General features: G+C 45.1%; 1 protein-coding gene across 1 annotated transcript in view; it reads right to left on the bottom strand.

The window, feature by feature from the left end:
- Window positions 1-14,990, bottom strand: part of SLCO3A1 (solute carrier organic anion transporter family member 3A1) — a 149,316-nt gene extending 134,326 nt beyond the window's left edge. The window contains exon 1 of the mRNA XM_064456185.1: window positions 14,745-14,990. Within this exon, the coding sequence (XP_064312255.1) occupies window positions 14,745-14,915 (171 nt within the window). The 5' untranslated portion in view covers window positions 14,916-14,990. The remainder of the gene's footprint in view (window positions 1-14,744) is intronic.

Below are 14,990 nucleotides of genomic sequence, written 5' to 3' on the forward strand. Positions count from 1 at the left end.
ATGCAACTTTTTATCCCGTACCATCGTATCATCCGCCCGTTCTGCCACTTCTCAAAGGTAGCAAGCCCCTTTCCTCCTGAACAGAAGGCGATTTACAAGGGTCTTTTAAAATAACACACACAAAATAGCATATAGGGAATAAAAAAATTCTTATAGAAAAATTAAATGGGAGATCTAGCTAGGACTTGCAGACTTGTCATAATCTCACTTGTCTCAGCGTGTTCCCTGTAAAATGGAGATATAGGGACATGTGCCACCAATGATGGGAGCTCTGTTCTTTGGGATTCACTATGAAGTGAGCTATCAAAAAGCAAACGAACAAAAGCATCTGCTGAGGCTGTACACGCAGATAGCTGAATTTCACCCCTGTGTCTGCAAGGATTGACAATAACCCGTGTCAGAGACAGGCACTGACAGGCTGATGGGGTCCTCTCACTGTAGGATCACTAAAACTTCAAAAATTCAATGCACACATGCAAGGAAACAGGAGTCACCACCTCTTCCACTTATCTACCGGAGTCTGACATGAGCAAAAACACAATACAGGAGAGGAGGTCCATGGAGGACCACTGCTCCTACAGCAGGGGCACACCAAATTCTGGGAGGAATCCAGAATTCAGGCACTGCAGAGTTTTGCATTCAATGTTCAGTGCCAAGCCGAGGCATTCAGTAACCGATTGGTTAGTGCAGCCAACATAAGCGCTGTCTCTCTTCTCCCTGTACTTTCCCAACCTCTGGTTTCTCTTAGCCCTGGTTTTGCAGGTGCACAACAGACCAGCCAGGGCAAGAGCTACACACGTGGCTGCAGAATTCCCACCACCAGCTGGAATCTGTCACCACCAGGTGCATTGCTCAAAGCCACGCTAATCTTCACTGGGAGATACACAGCAAGCAAAGGGAAATGAACGCCAGATGCATGAACCAAGCAAGACAAAACCCCTATTATCTCAGCAAAGTGGCCCATGCAGCCCCTGAGTATGGGTTTCTCAAACTGGGAGATGACACTAGTGGACCTGTGATGGAGAACAGGGATGAGCCCAGTCCAGCTTCCACAGGGGAAACTGGAAAACTGGCACCAGCATCAGCTTGTCTGCAGGTTACATTAACTGAGAGGGTTTGACTGGTAGAAGGATCATTCTTCATCCAGTCTCACTACCTGCTATGCTAAGTATTTTTTCTTCTTTAACCCAAGCCTATTAAAGTTCTCCTCACAGCTCCATGCCTATTTTATTCCCATCACACATATCCTCTGCAGCCATTTCAGATCCCATGTTTTCATCTCCTTCTACAGTTCTTCCCTCATCCTTTGCAGATAGCTTCTACATGAAGTTCATTCTCTTCATACTCAGCTTCTCCCCGTTTCCTGCCTCCCCAAGGTACTAATTACAATACAGTTTATTAGCCAGGCATGTAACATTTAGACGCTAAATTGGGCTTGTTTTAAATGAAGCTACACACCACTGAAGCAGTCCACAACAGGGAAGGAGATTTCTCAAAAGCACTTAAGTGGCTTTGGAACAAGAGTCCCATTTTCAGAGACACTTAGAGTAAGTCACTTCTGCCAATGAGAATATGGCTCAGAAAGCATTTTTGAAAAATAATACCTTCAGGCTCTTTTAAAATCCATCACTACCAAAGAGCAAGTAAAGCAGCAGTGAGTAGTCTTGTCCTGTGAAGGCTCAAAAAGACGAGGGCTAGATGCTTCAACCCTGTGGTTTCAGGCAGGTGCAAAGGAAGCAGGGATACCATTCAGCTGGCAACAAGGCTGCATCATAGCCCAGGGTGAAGGGAGAAGCTTCACAGATCAACCACAGGTAGGATAACACAAAATTACCAGCCCACTAATTCGTTTAAATCAACTTCTTATGGTAGCTGATAGAGATCTGACCCAGGGTCCAAGCCAGGGTACCTCTTTAATTCCAGTTACTGTCATTGTAGCAGCTGAGTGCCCATCATCCCAGCCCAGAAGATGCCCATGAAGACAGACAATACCATAGCTAGCACATTTGCTGACAGAGAGAGAAAGCCGAAAGGCAGCCTGGGGAAGTCCACAACAAAGCCAGGAAATGAGCCCAAACATCCCTGGTCTGCATCTTCACCAGAAAATACAAATAGTTGCTGTTCCTCAGCCAACAAGCATTATCCCATGGGCAAAGCTGTCCTCTCCCAAGTCTCCACATGTTGCATTGTCCAAATGTGAACGAAAACAGATTTCTCTGGGCACGAACATTAGTCTTAACTGATGCAGGGAGTCAGTTTGGACATGACAGCTCTGGACAGCCAGATGCAAAGTAAGAGCCTGGCTTGAAAACATTACCCACGTGTGGCAGGAATGTTCCTCTGTCCCTGCCAAGATGCCACCATCAACAGAATCTACCTAGCCAGTATTGGCTCAGAGGAAACAAGTTGCTGTTCCATCATTTAATCTTTCCCTTGCGCGAATGAGGGAGAAGGCAGGGAAATACACAGCGACACGGACTCCTGGAAACACTCCATGAACTTAATTTTTTGTGACGCAGTCTGGATACCAAGAGTTCTGAGTGTAATCAGAATGCTGAGAGTCAAATTGAAAGTGTCTGAATCCATACACTATGTACGATAGGGGGGCAAATAAAGGAGAAAGCAAAGTTTATTTTCATTTCAACTTGCATTTCCAGTGTAGCAAAGTTCTGTTCATCTCTTAAAGACCCCACACCTTGAAGGCTCAGTGCGATGCCTAACAGAAAGCCATAACGTTTTGGTCAAATTCAACACTGGAGTAACCACTCCATTCATGCCAAAAGGCACTGTTGGCTAAACCAGAAGACCCCACTTTGCTGCAGGCCATTTGCAGAACGTTTTTGTTCATTTTGGCCACACACACACCCAAAGAGTAATGCCATTTCAGAAAAAGTCATTTTGAAGATGGGGACACAGAAGTATTAAGCTGGGACATTACAGGAGAGCCTCGGAAAAAATTTCCAGTCAGGAGACCATAGAGCCTTGTACTGATTCCCAGACTCACTGTGGCTTCCACAAGAAAGAAATCCAATTAAATAAAGCCATATAATGACTATTTGCCGCAGCCCCACTTGAAGGGCTTTCTCCATATGTAAAAGACTCTCTACAAGAAGTTAAATTCTGCCTTCCTACCTCTGCTCCAGACTCTCCCCCTCTCGCTCCCTTGACTCAAAACCCCAACTATGCAGAGTCCTCAACTGGTTTCAAGCCCTGATGCTGAAGAAATAAAGCTTTTGTGTCCTGGATGAAAACAAGCCAGTTTCGCCTGCCAGAACCCTCTGGTCTCAACAACATAGTGAAAGCCGAGAGAACTTTGCATCCAGATTTACCTCCAAGTTGTTACCCTGCTACCCAATTGCTCGCTGGATACCTGCCCACTGAATACCAAAGATGCAGCTTATTAATGTGGGAGCATTTTGAAAACTCAGATAATGACAAGGCTCCCCAGGCACTGTACGGAGATATACTTCAAGAGTTTGCAATTTGAAAATGGCCCAGAACTGATTCTAGAGGCTGCATCCAACATTTCCCAAGAGTCATGATACGCAACTACAGTAATTCATTAGGGATCTATTTAAATAAGAAGGCAAAATAAAAATTCTGGCAAAAAGCTTGTCCAGCACTGAATTAAGCTGAATGATTCAAATCAATAAATGCCATCTCAGCTATGAGAGGCTACACCATAAGCCCCAAATGCTTCCACAAGACACAGAAGAAATTTGAAACTTCTGCCTTCTTGGTAGGAGCTAGCACTGAGATTAAGAGCAACACAGCAGCCTTGATGCATCCTAATCCACAGAAAACACTGGACTTCTGTACAGGGCCAGCATTTGAGAAAGCTTGTACAGTTAAGCCAAATGACACAGCAAACCCACAAAGCTGTGCCTCTAGCACATGGTTTGCTAGTGTGGCTTAACTTCAATAGCCATCAAATAAGTCCCAAGCTGTTTTTGGAATCTGTTCACTCACAGAAATTTGTCAATGCAGAAGTGGCCTCAACTGAGCAAATAAACTCTTGGAAGCGAATGGTTTAACTAGCTCCATGGAATACTTGAAATCTTCCCTTTGCAGCCTTTGCTCTTGAGTTCGTCAAAGTTGGTAGGTTTGAATCCCAAAGACTATGGGAAACCTTTACGGTAATCCCAAACCAGATCCCTTGATATACAATTTTTTAATAGTATTAAACATCACAGATTATAGCAAGGGAAGAAACAGAAAACAAAACCCAACCTAGACTAGCTTCATAGCACTGTGACCCAAGGGCTCAAGGTAGCCACGAGGTTTTTGATACCGCCTTTCGATGACAGAAACACAAACTTGGAGCCAAAGTACCCCTCTTTGGACCGAAGCTGGAGGACACGAGACATGGCAGGTTCCTGTAGGAACACAGTCGGAGCTCAGCGGGAGTTCATTGCGCTGAGCACCTCAGATGAGACTGACTAAAGGATCACCCGAACCGGCTGATATTACAAAACTAACATCACTGCCCTTCACAAACAAGCACCCCTAGACAAGGCATCCCTTCAGTTAAAGCTCCTGTCCCTCAGCCAGCAGCTGTGTTGACTTCAGACATAAGGACCTGCATTATAACTAGCCATAGGCAGCAGGAAACAAAGTATGCATCTCATGTAGAGGCTGAAAGGCCCATTGTAATTAACTGCTCTCAGCCCTGTACATCGAACAAGGCAAAAACAAAAACCACAGTTTTCTTTTGCTGGTAAACCCTAAAAATGCTGCCCACTATTTCTGATAAAGGGCTTATACGCCCAATGCTTTCTCTGCCCGTCACAGGAACCGCAGCACTTGGCATAGGCTATGGGGAAGGTTAATTCCCACAATAATCAAATTTTACAGACAACACCTGCAGGACAGAAGGAATATCATTGTGTTTTAGTCACACAGACACATGTTTCTCCCTGGGCCGAACCTGCTTGCTGCCCAGTGGCACACCACAAAAACCAGTGACTGACCACCAAGCGCAGACAGGATCCAAGCACAGGGAAAACCATTTATCCAATGCCAGCCAACATTTCTGCAAAGAGCACGTCGGTGCTCAAACATGATTAACAGTTTACTTTAGCTCGTGGGCGAGGGCGGATGCTCTCCCAGCAGAATGTGGTGAGCATCCGATGGAGACATGCTCCCGGTGAGCCTGGGAAGAAGGGGTGGGATGGGGGAAGGTAGTGTTTTAATTTTTGTCTTTGTTTTAAACATCCAAATCTATTTTAATTGGTGATAAAAACTCATTTTCCCCAGGTCAAGTCTGTTTTGCCCCTGACAGTAATTGCTAGTCTTTATCTCAACCCACAATCATTTTTTCACCTCATTTTCTGCCCCCGCCCTGTTGAGGAATGAGAGTGTGTCTGGGTGGGCATCTGGCTCTAGTCCAAGGTTAACCCACCACAATACCTCACCAAGCAAGGTGGATACTCTTTTAAAGAGAAAAATTAAAGCTTTAAGAACAACTTGGCGAAAACAGATTTAGTAAACTATGACAATTACAGCTCTTCCTGCAGCTCAGAGGAATGGTGAGAAGCAAGCCATAGGACTGAGAAGCTGGAAACCTAAACTCAAGTTTTTCCTCTTTAAAAATCAAGACCTAGTTACATATTGTTATTCTTCTGTTGTTTCTCAGTTACAGGAAAGAAAGGATCAACCCCTAATTTGGCATCTCAATGCATCATGCAACACTCAAACTGTGTCAGGATGAGAAGTAAGCATGTTTCCAGCAGATGAAAGTCATTAGCATGGCACAACAAACAGCAGGACACCACTGGGGCATTTCTCCTTCATATTTTTCAAAATAATCTTCCTTTAGTCAGTACTTCTAGCTTCTGTTTTGGAAGCTTCAAATGTTGCCCCTCTTCTCGCTTGACATTTCTCAGTATAGACATGTGTATGTGTACATACAGGTCTGGTATTATTCAGAGGTGCAGGGGACTTATCCTGCTACTGCATCAAGCAAGGCACCTGCCAGTCATCCTGCAGCCCTTCAGAGATTCCCTTCAAGCCAAAGGGTGAGGCTTGGCCCACACTCCAGCATCATAAGGCTCCCAAGCAACCCTCTGGTCTACTGCTAACGATGTGCCAACCTAAGTCTGCACAAAGCTGTGGAGACAAGTAGAAAGAGGTAGCAGCTATTTCACATCCTCCTTTTCAGAAATAAAAAGCAAGAAGCCCAAAACAACCTTTTTGCAGCTCTTCCTGTTGAAGTTCTACCGGAGCAAACAAAGACCATTCACTGTTTAACATGACGGATTGCGACCCTGTGAAGTTATGGTATTTTCTCACTCCCTGTTATCCCTTTGGAGAACTAAAGGGATGAAACAAATCTGAAACTACAGAAACTCTGTCCTGATATGGCAAACATACCCATCACTGTGTTTGAATGTAGGTGCTCCCTGACAGCTGAGACCACGCAAAGCTCCACCTAATAGGGGTTCTAAGCAGACTCCAGGAAAAAATACTTACTTCTTGCCTACATAAATTTATTGATTAATTCACCTGTTTTAGGAACATAGAGGCATCACTACTTGGCACCTTAACTGTAAAGCAATTCCCCATCATTTCATTAGATTCTGCAGGCATTAAGTGGTTAAGTATCACCTTAAAATACACATATGCAATACACACTTCAAGGTTGTTTCTTAGATATTGACCCCAAACCAACGCTGATTTCAATTCAGCCAAAAATCTAACTTTTAGCAGGAAAAGAAAATATAGATTTTTAAAAAGTGAAAAGTGAAACATTTTCACACCCACACCACACAACTCTTCCCAAACAGACAAGCTTTCTTTCAGTTCCTTTATGATAGAGTTTGTAGTTGCCTTGTTATTAGGGGGAAAAAAAAAAAGCCAAACTAGAGAAAATGTTGGATTCAGATGCAAACATCAAAGCACCAAAAAGAAAACTTGAAAGCAAATCTGACATAGTTGCTTCAGAAACCATAATGCTGGGTGAGTCACAAAGACCTCAATACAACTGAATTATCCAGGTTCCTTCAAAAACTTCACTGTCATTTTATGGATCACCATAAAACCAAATTTTAAGTCTTTTTCCACTTTCAGTAAACTTAAGGCATTATGAATTATACAGGTGAACAGCATGGTAAGTGTTTTAAAAGGACATTTAAACATTAAAAATAAGACAATTCCAGCAATCCTTGCCCAGGAAACAGATCATTATGTAGCATGGAAAAACAACTTCTGTGCTCCCACACCTGCCCTAACAGTAACTTACCTAAAAGTCACTGGGCCAGCAAACATGCAGAAATCATCCATGCAATAGCTGCAGACATGAAAAAGATAAAGATGCTAAAAAAATACAGGGAAATCAGCTGGCTGCTTGGTGAGGAGAAAGGATACTACGAAGGGAGAGCGAATAGAGAGGAAAAACAAAAATCACACCAAAGCACATTGCTTTCTTCTTGAACCACAGGAAATATATAACAATGACGATAAACATTTAAGCAAACATGAAATAAAAATTTTGCTTTTATGCTGCAAGTAGTCATCTACAATTGAGTGCATTCAGCCACTGCTGCAATACGAGCCCCCATAAAAGATCTGCAACTTCAGCGCAACAGGCACTGTGCAACAGCAGGAGGAGGGAGCCTGCCTCCCTCGCTTCAGTAAGGAATATTTAGGTATCAAAATGCAGAAGCACATCATGTTCAGAATAAGGCTGGCAAAGCGAAAGTTGCTAACTGGAGAGCTTAAGAAATCTGATTTTAGTTCTGAGGTCTTTCCTAGGTTTGCCAAGTGAGGAGGGCAGTTCCGCTCACACCTGTGCTGTAGGTCTTCATCGCTACACGATTACAACTGCATCCCCCACTTAGAATCTGGGAAAAAGGAACAGTTCCCTTGCTCCACACTTTGATCCATCCACTTAGACTGAAACATCTTGGATACAGGGACCATCTCTCCAAACACTACAGACTGCTTCCCACACAGGGCAGAGTCCTCCCAACACTGATGGGAAGAAGTGCCAGACACTCCGGGAACTCCCTAAACGGCTTGCTATCGCTATTGATTTTATGGATACTGTATGAAGCGTGGCAGTGTGAAATCTCTACTTAGCGGTGCAGGCAATGCTATTTGCATTGCAGTATGTATCTACGACGAGACAGAGTCTAGCGATCGCTCCAAGGTGACCTGGAGACGGGGCTCTTGGGGTTCTAGTCCTGGTTTTGCTGCAGTGTTATAATGAAACCTTGTAAATCAAAATCAGTGGCCCATTTTTCTATGCAATAGGACAAATTAATTCTTCCAAACTTCACTGGAGCACTTAAAGGAGTTACTCCACAAAGTATTATCATGTGTTTATTTAAACTTCCTCGGATGATGCTTAAAATATATCACTTTGCAGCTTCACCTGGTGTTGATCAGAAGACAAAACTACACTAATTTGTCCAAGCTGCTGCCTCACCCACTGAATAGTATGCCACTGTTTAATCTTGCTACCATGAAGGAATAACTAGAGACTAAGGAGTATACAAGTAAGGAAACATTTTAGGTTATTATACACAGAGGACAAATTCTTCTTGATGAATTGCAGAATAACTCTTTTGAAGCAATAAATTTAAACTGCCATAGCACAACAGAAGCTGGCTTTTGGTCCTTTACAATATCCTGAAAGTCAAGGAAAAGAAAGTCCATGCAACCTGAGAGACACCCCTTTCTGGGAACCAGGGAATAAAAGCTCTCCCTTGCAGAGAGGGGAGAGTTCAGCTGAGCCCTCTCTGGGACAGGGGCTATATTACGATCTAGAGAGTCACACTGCATAAAGTTACTGAGCAAGAACAACGCAGACCTTCAGACCAATGAATTCTCTGATCTAATTCAAGATCCCTTTAAACCTCAGCTGCATTAATACTACAGGCCATTAAAGCTCAGAGAGCTAGTTGTCACATAGGCACACAGCAAATGCTAAAGGGATTTTGGAAATGAAGGCTGGCCAAAAGAAATTAGATTGGTTTTATGATGGACCATAACATTTCTAACAGGCCACTCTTTCTCTGAGGACTTACAAATATCGCTTGGCCCTTACAGAGAAAAGGAAGAACTGCCAAACTTTCTGCTAAAAATAATTTTAAAATTAAACACTAAAAACTATTAGTCCACACTCTCACACATCAAGTGGATTTTGCCTTTAAATGCATTTAACCAAGAAGGCACCAAACTAAGTTTGGACTTACTCTGCAAATGGCACACAGTATATAATGTAAGAGATAAACACGTTATTATCTCTACATCATTTCCTCTATTAGTAGTAGATGAAAGAAAATTTTAAACCAAAGTATAAATGCCAGTTACTCACAAGTCTTCCTGGAACTCAAAAATCCAACCTACACCTGGATTAGAATTTGTTTGTACTAATTTAGATAAGTTCTTACGTTGATGAGTCAATGCCACCTCCCAACCCAAGCCCCACAAGAGTCTGAAGGCATCAGAACCCAGAGCTGGATCTGGTTTCTCCTCTACCCTGCAGTCAGAGACTCAAAAAACATCAAAAGGCTTCTTAGAGAAGAAATATGAATGTAGTCAAAAGAGCTAGTTTAGAATAACTTTCTGTGCAACTCAGCTGCAAAACAGACAATATTCTCTAATGGGAAAGGCATACTAGAAACAACTTTCCAGAAATAACATTGCCAGCAAAGATATATTAAGGGAAAATGAACTGTAAGCAATAACCAGCCAATGCTTGGCAATCTTCGTCCCCGCTAAAACATTTATTTTCACTCCATGGTTTTTTTTTTTTTCCCCTTAAATACCCCAGTGACAAATAAATTATGAGCATTACAGCTAATTTATTACTCAGCACCGCTGAGGATGGAAAGAAGAAAAAAAAAAAAGGACAGCAGTATTTTAAAGCTGATTCTTACTCTAGGAAAATAAATACTTTAATAAAAACAATAATAAAATCAATGGGAAAAACTGCTCTTGCGGTTAACTCATCGGACTGAAGCACCTGAAACTGGAATTCCTTGCTCTGGCAGTCTCTTCTCTGCCCGTGCCTAAGGCTGTTAACCAAGCGAAAGCTTTATCAATAGCTTCAGCAACAGAATCAAGCTCTTAATCTCTGCCTCAGTTTCTCCACCTGCAACACTTCTCCCACCCAGCCTACTCAGACTGCAAATACTCAGGGCAAATTCTGCTGTACAGCACCACGCGCAACAGGAAGCTTGGAAGCACTGCAGTACTCCTACATTAAAATTATCTTTAATGACATCCTCCATGCGGACCTGTCCGCTGATTTCAAGGAGGGGTTTGACCGGGTCTCTACAGCAGGAGACAACCGCTTTCTGTAACAGGAACACGGTACCCCGTGTGTCAGATTTAACACAGGAGGGGAAGGGGCTGCGCACCAAAGCGACTTAAAAATCCAAAAGCCAAATTCCGCTCTTAATCCCCCAGTTCCCTTGTTCCAGCAAGAACCCTTTGATGATTAACTTCTTTATTTATCTTTGATACTTTTTTTTCCTGAATGCAGAATTTTAAAGTTTTCATTAATATCCCAAACCCCAGTAGCAATAAAAGAGAACAGAGGGAGCCTGTCTCAGAGACCACATACGCACACACCATCCCACCTGGACTCACGTGGGACTATTTTTACTGCAGATACATTAAGAGGGCTTTTGCAAGCTGCAGTCAAACACTGCTGCACAGGCAAAGCTCTGGCCTGGAAGTTAAGCGTGGCTCAAAAGTTTTCATTCAGCAAAACAAGAAACAATTTGGCATTCATTCCCACGCAAACACCAAAGCACCCTCCTTGGGAGGGACCAATTATTTTCCTTTCCATCTCATGCTCAGGCCAGTCATCCTCCATCACTTGATAAAACACATGAATAGCTGCATTCAAAGCTGCAACAAACACAGACATCTCAGAAAAGGTCTGTAAAAACATCTATCCGGAGCACAACAAATAACTGCTTCTCAACGCGCTTCCCATATGCATGCCCTTTATTTAAAGAAGCCCATGACTTTGGCAGATGTTGGGTGCTTGCAACTAGGTCAGTTTGAACCTGAGTGAGCTGAGGCTAAAGGCTAGGGAGAGAAAATTAAATTGCGCTCCTGCTCCACAAACTGTGGCTGTCAAACCAGGCTCTTCACCTTCTGCTAAAGGAATGATTTCACCACTGGCTAGGCAAAAGGTTTGACTGGCAGGGTGATGAAATGCCTCGGCGATAAACTGTCAGGAGCACTTGGAATGTTATTACCAGCTAAAATATTCCAAAATATAATGCACAGAGCAATTCAGGGGTGGGGGGGACAGGGAGGGAAGTGTTGCCAAGGTATGTGAATCAGCCTTATCGAAATCCACATCGCTGCACAGCCGGCATGACTGATCACACTGCTGCATTCGCCTGAAAGGCACAAGGCTCCGGCTGGAAAACGGAGGCTCCAGCCTCTCCCTCCTGGTGCCATCTGCACCAGTAATACTCGGCTCTTTAATCCACGGACCTAGGCTGCAGGAGAGCAACCGGGGGTGGAAATCATCTGGGCTTTTAAAAGTTGCTGCAAAAACCCTGAGTAACTTCTGCAGCAGGAATCCCTGCAGACTACAAGCAGCGTTTTCCCCCTGCTGCCACTGCAGTTGCTGGGAAATTCGAGTTTCCAAAAGCACGCAGGAGTAATTAGATGAAGCCAAATAAATGCATACACAAAACCTCACAAGAATATGCAAATAATAGGGTGTATTCAGCAGCCCCAGAAATTAAGGCAGCAGCACAGGCTTGCATTTGCATAAACTATGCAGGATATGGCACCAAGTCATTTTGGAACATGTGCATTTCGCAAAGAGCAAGCGCAGTAATTGACAAATATTTTGGAACTTGACATTGATCAAATGCTACAACTAAAACTTCACGTGAAGAACCTCAGAGACACTGTACTAATTAACCATAGACATCCACTATTGGCATCCTGGGGTATTTTCACTGCTGAGTTCTGTGGGAAAAGAATTGGACTTTATAGATTTTTATCAGCATTTATTATTTATAAAGCCCTGTTGGCAAGCACAATGTTTTATGAACAAATAAAAGTGAATGATCTTTGCTTCAAAACCACATAATGAATGAATATCTACTTTGTACATACATTCAAGTGGGCGCTGCTGGTTTATTGTGCAAAGAACACAGAAAAAAGTTTTACACCTCTAAGAAGAAATAACAATACCCACTTCCAAACGTACTGACATGAAAGCCAAGCCCAATCAAAACTGAGCTCTTCAATCACTCCTATGAAGCCAAGCCCCCGCCTCGTTTTCTTAACAAGCTGAGTTTTTGCTCTCACAATCTCCTTGTGCAGAGCAAGGCAGACAAAAACCGAGGAAACCAACTTGTCGCCGTATAAGGCAAAAAAAGGTTTCTCTTCCTGAGTTACAAGTAACTAGGGAAAGTCACACAGTGGCCGAGCAAAGCAGAAGCATAAATACAGTACTTGCTCACTGCCGACAGGCTAAAATTAGTAGTTTATTCAACTGCCCAGAACCACACACTGTGTCTGTCCTCTGCAGCATCTCCCTATTTGTCTGTCTTCCGTTTACTCTCTGCTTTGTCTCTCCCACTAATTTGTCCTTCAGGGAGCAGCCGACACGCCACCGCCGAGCCCCACAGCCCCCACTCATCCCAGGAGCCTGAGTAAATGAATATCCACTTGCAGTTACACCTGGGCAACTCTACGGAGTCGCCACTGATTTCATCCCCAAGACAGCACCTGAGAACAGCACTTGGCCCCACAGGACACTTGGTCTGCAAAAATGATTAGGTCCTCCACACTTTCCACCAAGCATCTTTCCTGCTCTCCCTCCCCCGTGACACCTGTAAGTACAGCGCCATCCAGATTCGCTTTAAGCACAGATTTACCCTCCAAAGCTAATTCCACATTTGCATCTGTTCATTGTACGAAAAGCTGCGTGGTATTTGCAGTGATGGAAGATAAATTATACAGGGAACAGAGGAACACTTGCACAGTGCAGCTGGGCCACTGCTTATGCATGCTGGGGATTGTTTTTGAGTTTAGTTTTCTTTTCCGCCCCCCCCACTGACCAGTTGTCTGTTGCTGTCTGTGGATCCGGCTGGCCACGGGGGCCTGAAGTCATGCTGGTCAGGATAGGGTCCTGGAGAACTGCAGAGGGCAGGGACAGCAGCACCTCAGTAGAGGTAACCCCTCGGAGGCGGGAGGTAGGACCCCAGGAACCACAACAGCAACGGTGTTTGCCAGCCAGTGGGGCTGGGGTGTGCGAGAGGGAGCGAGCGTGCTACTCTGGTGCAAAGCACCCCACAAGAGTTGGGGAAAATGGAAGAAGAAATGCTAAACTGGTGAGGAGAGCACAATGCAAAGGAGTTTGAGGAAAATGCCATGCTGGGGACTATTACTGCTGATCCTAAGCTCAGACACCGTAGCAAAGTGTGCAAATACATAGTTCTCTAGCAGATCTATACATTTCCAGCATACTGGTGCCCACTGAGTGACATCACCTCAGTGAGCTCTTCCTTGGCCGTTACTTCGACGAAGGCTTGTCCCACACTCATTCATGCTGACAGCTCATTTTGGAAGTAGCTTATCGGAAACGATATATTTCCTTACTAAGGTGTTACTCACATAAGAGAGGCATATCCCTGTCTGGCTCCTACAAATTAACTGATATCCACCTATACTCACGTAGTGCACAGAATTACTGAATTTACCTCAACAGATGTGATGTAGTTTCCTTTGGAATTACAAATACATTCCACGCTAAACTTGCATGTTTTATTATATGGAGATGACTGCTAATTTCCATTTCATATTAATAGGGAATATTAACCATGGTTAGTTTAGCCACATACCCTGAAAAATTATAGATTGCGTTCAGTACAAATTTGCATAAGTAGTTTGAGCATGTGAGAGAGGAGCAGCGGTAAATACTGAACGCGAGTACAGAATGCCGAAATCTTACACTTACAGTATAATGTATTACGTGTATGGCCTCAAAAAGCCTCAGAGATTATGAATACATTTCTTTTCCATGGAAACTATAATTCTCAAATCCAGCAAGCTATTTTGAGAAATGTAAATCAACTATACACTTACATCTGCTGGAAGAAGAACACTTCGTTTTCACAGGCTGCCTCTCTCGGTGTATACTCAAAGGCACAAGCACAGCCGTATGGACATCCTTCCAACTCTTCTACTACAGTTCTGCCTCTGACACCAGATCTCACTATGCAAATTCAGCGCGAAGTCTTATTTTGACTGTTCTCTACCTAACGCCAAGCCTCACGGAGCTGCTGCGCTTAACGCCGCTGCATCGCTCCGAGAGGACAAGGAAGATGAGTAACGCGGGAGGCGCGGAGTAAATGCCCCACAAGATTTTTTCTCGGTATTTATTCAGCACAGGCTAAAAGGCTGCCATCTGACCCGAGCTACCGGCCAGCTCGGAGCCCCGCGGCAGTGACAAGCCGGCCCGGCGGCGGAGCCGTGCGGCGGGGCTTTCGGGGGACCGGCCGCCCAAGTTACCGCCGCGCAGGCAGGCAGGCGGGGGGGGGGGGTCCCCTCCGCGCTGCTGAGTCATTTATGCCGCCGGGCTGTTGTCAAACCCACCCGGGGGGCGGTGGGGGGGGCTGCCCCCGAGCTGCCCCGGCTGCGAGGAAACTTCCCCTCCACTTGTGCCGGCGCATCCCGCCCCGCGGCGCGGCCCCCTCCGGCAGCGGGGCCGCCTCGGCCCCGGGGGGGCTCCGCCGCCGCCGCCCCCCACTCACCAGGTAGGCTCCCACCGTGCCCTGGGCCAGCATCAGGGCGCACTCGGACACCAGGAAGAGCTGGATGCTGGAGAAGCAGGAGACCTTCCTCCGCCGCCTCCGCTGCCGCGGCGCGCCGGCCCCCGGGAGCTCGCCGCCGCCGCCGCCCGCCGAGCCCCGCTTCCCCGGCATCCTCCCGGGCACAGCCGCCGCCGCCGCGGGATGGCGGGCCCCGCGGCTGCTCCGCGCCTTCCTCCTCCTCCTCCT

The sequence above is a fragment of the Phalacrocorax carbo genome, chromosome 7 (assembly GCF_963921805.1).
Source record: "Phalacrocorax carbo chromosome 7, bPhaCar2.1, whole genome shotgun sequence".
NCBI classification, from domain to species: domain Eukaryota; kingdom Metazoa; phylum Chordata; class Aves; order Suliformes; family Phalacrocoracidae; genus Phalacrocorax; species Phalacrocorax carbo.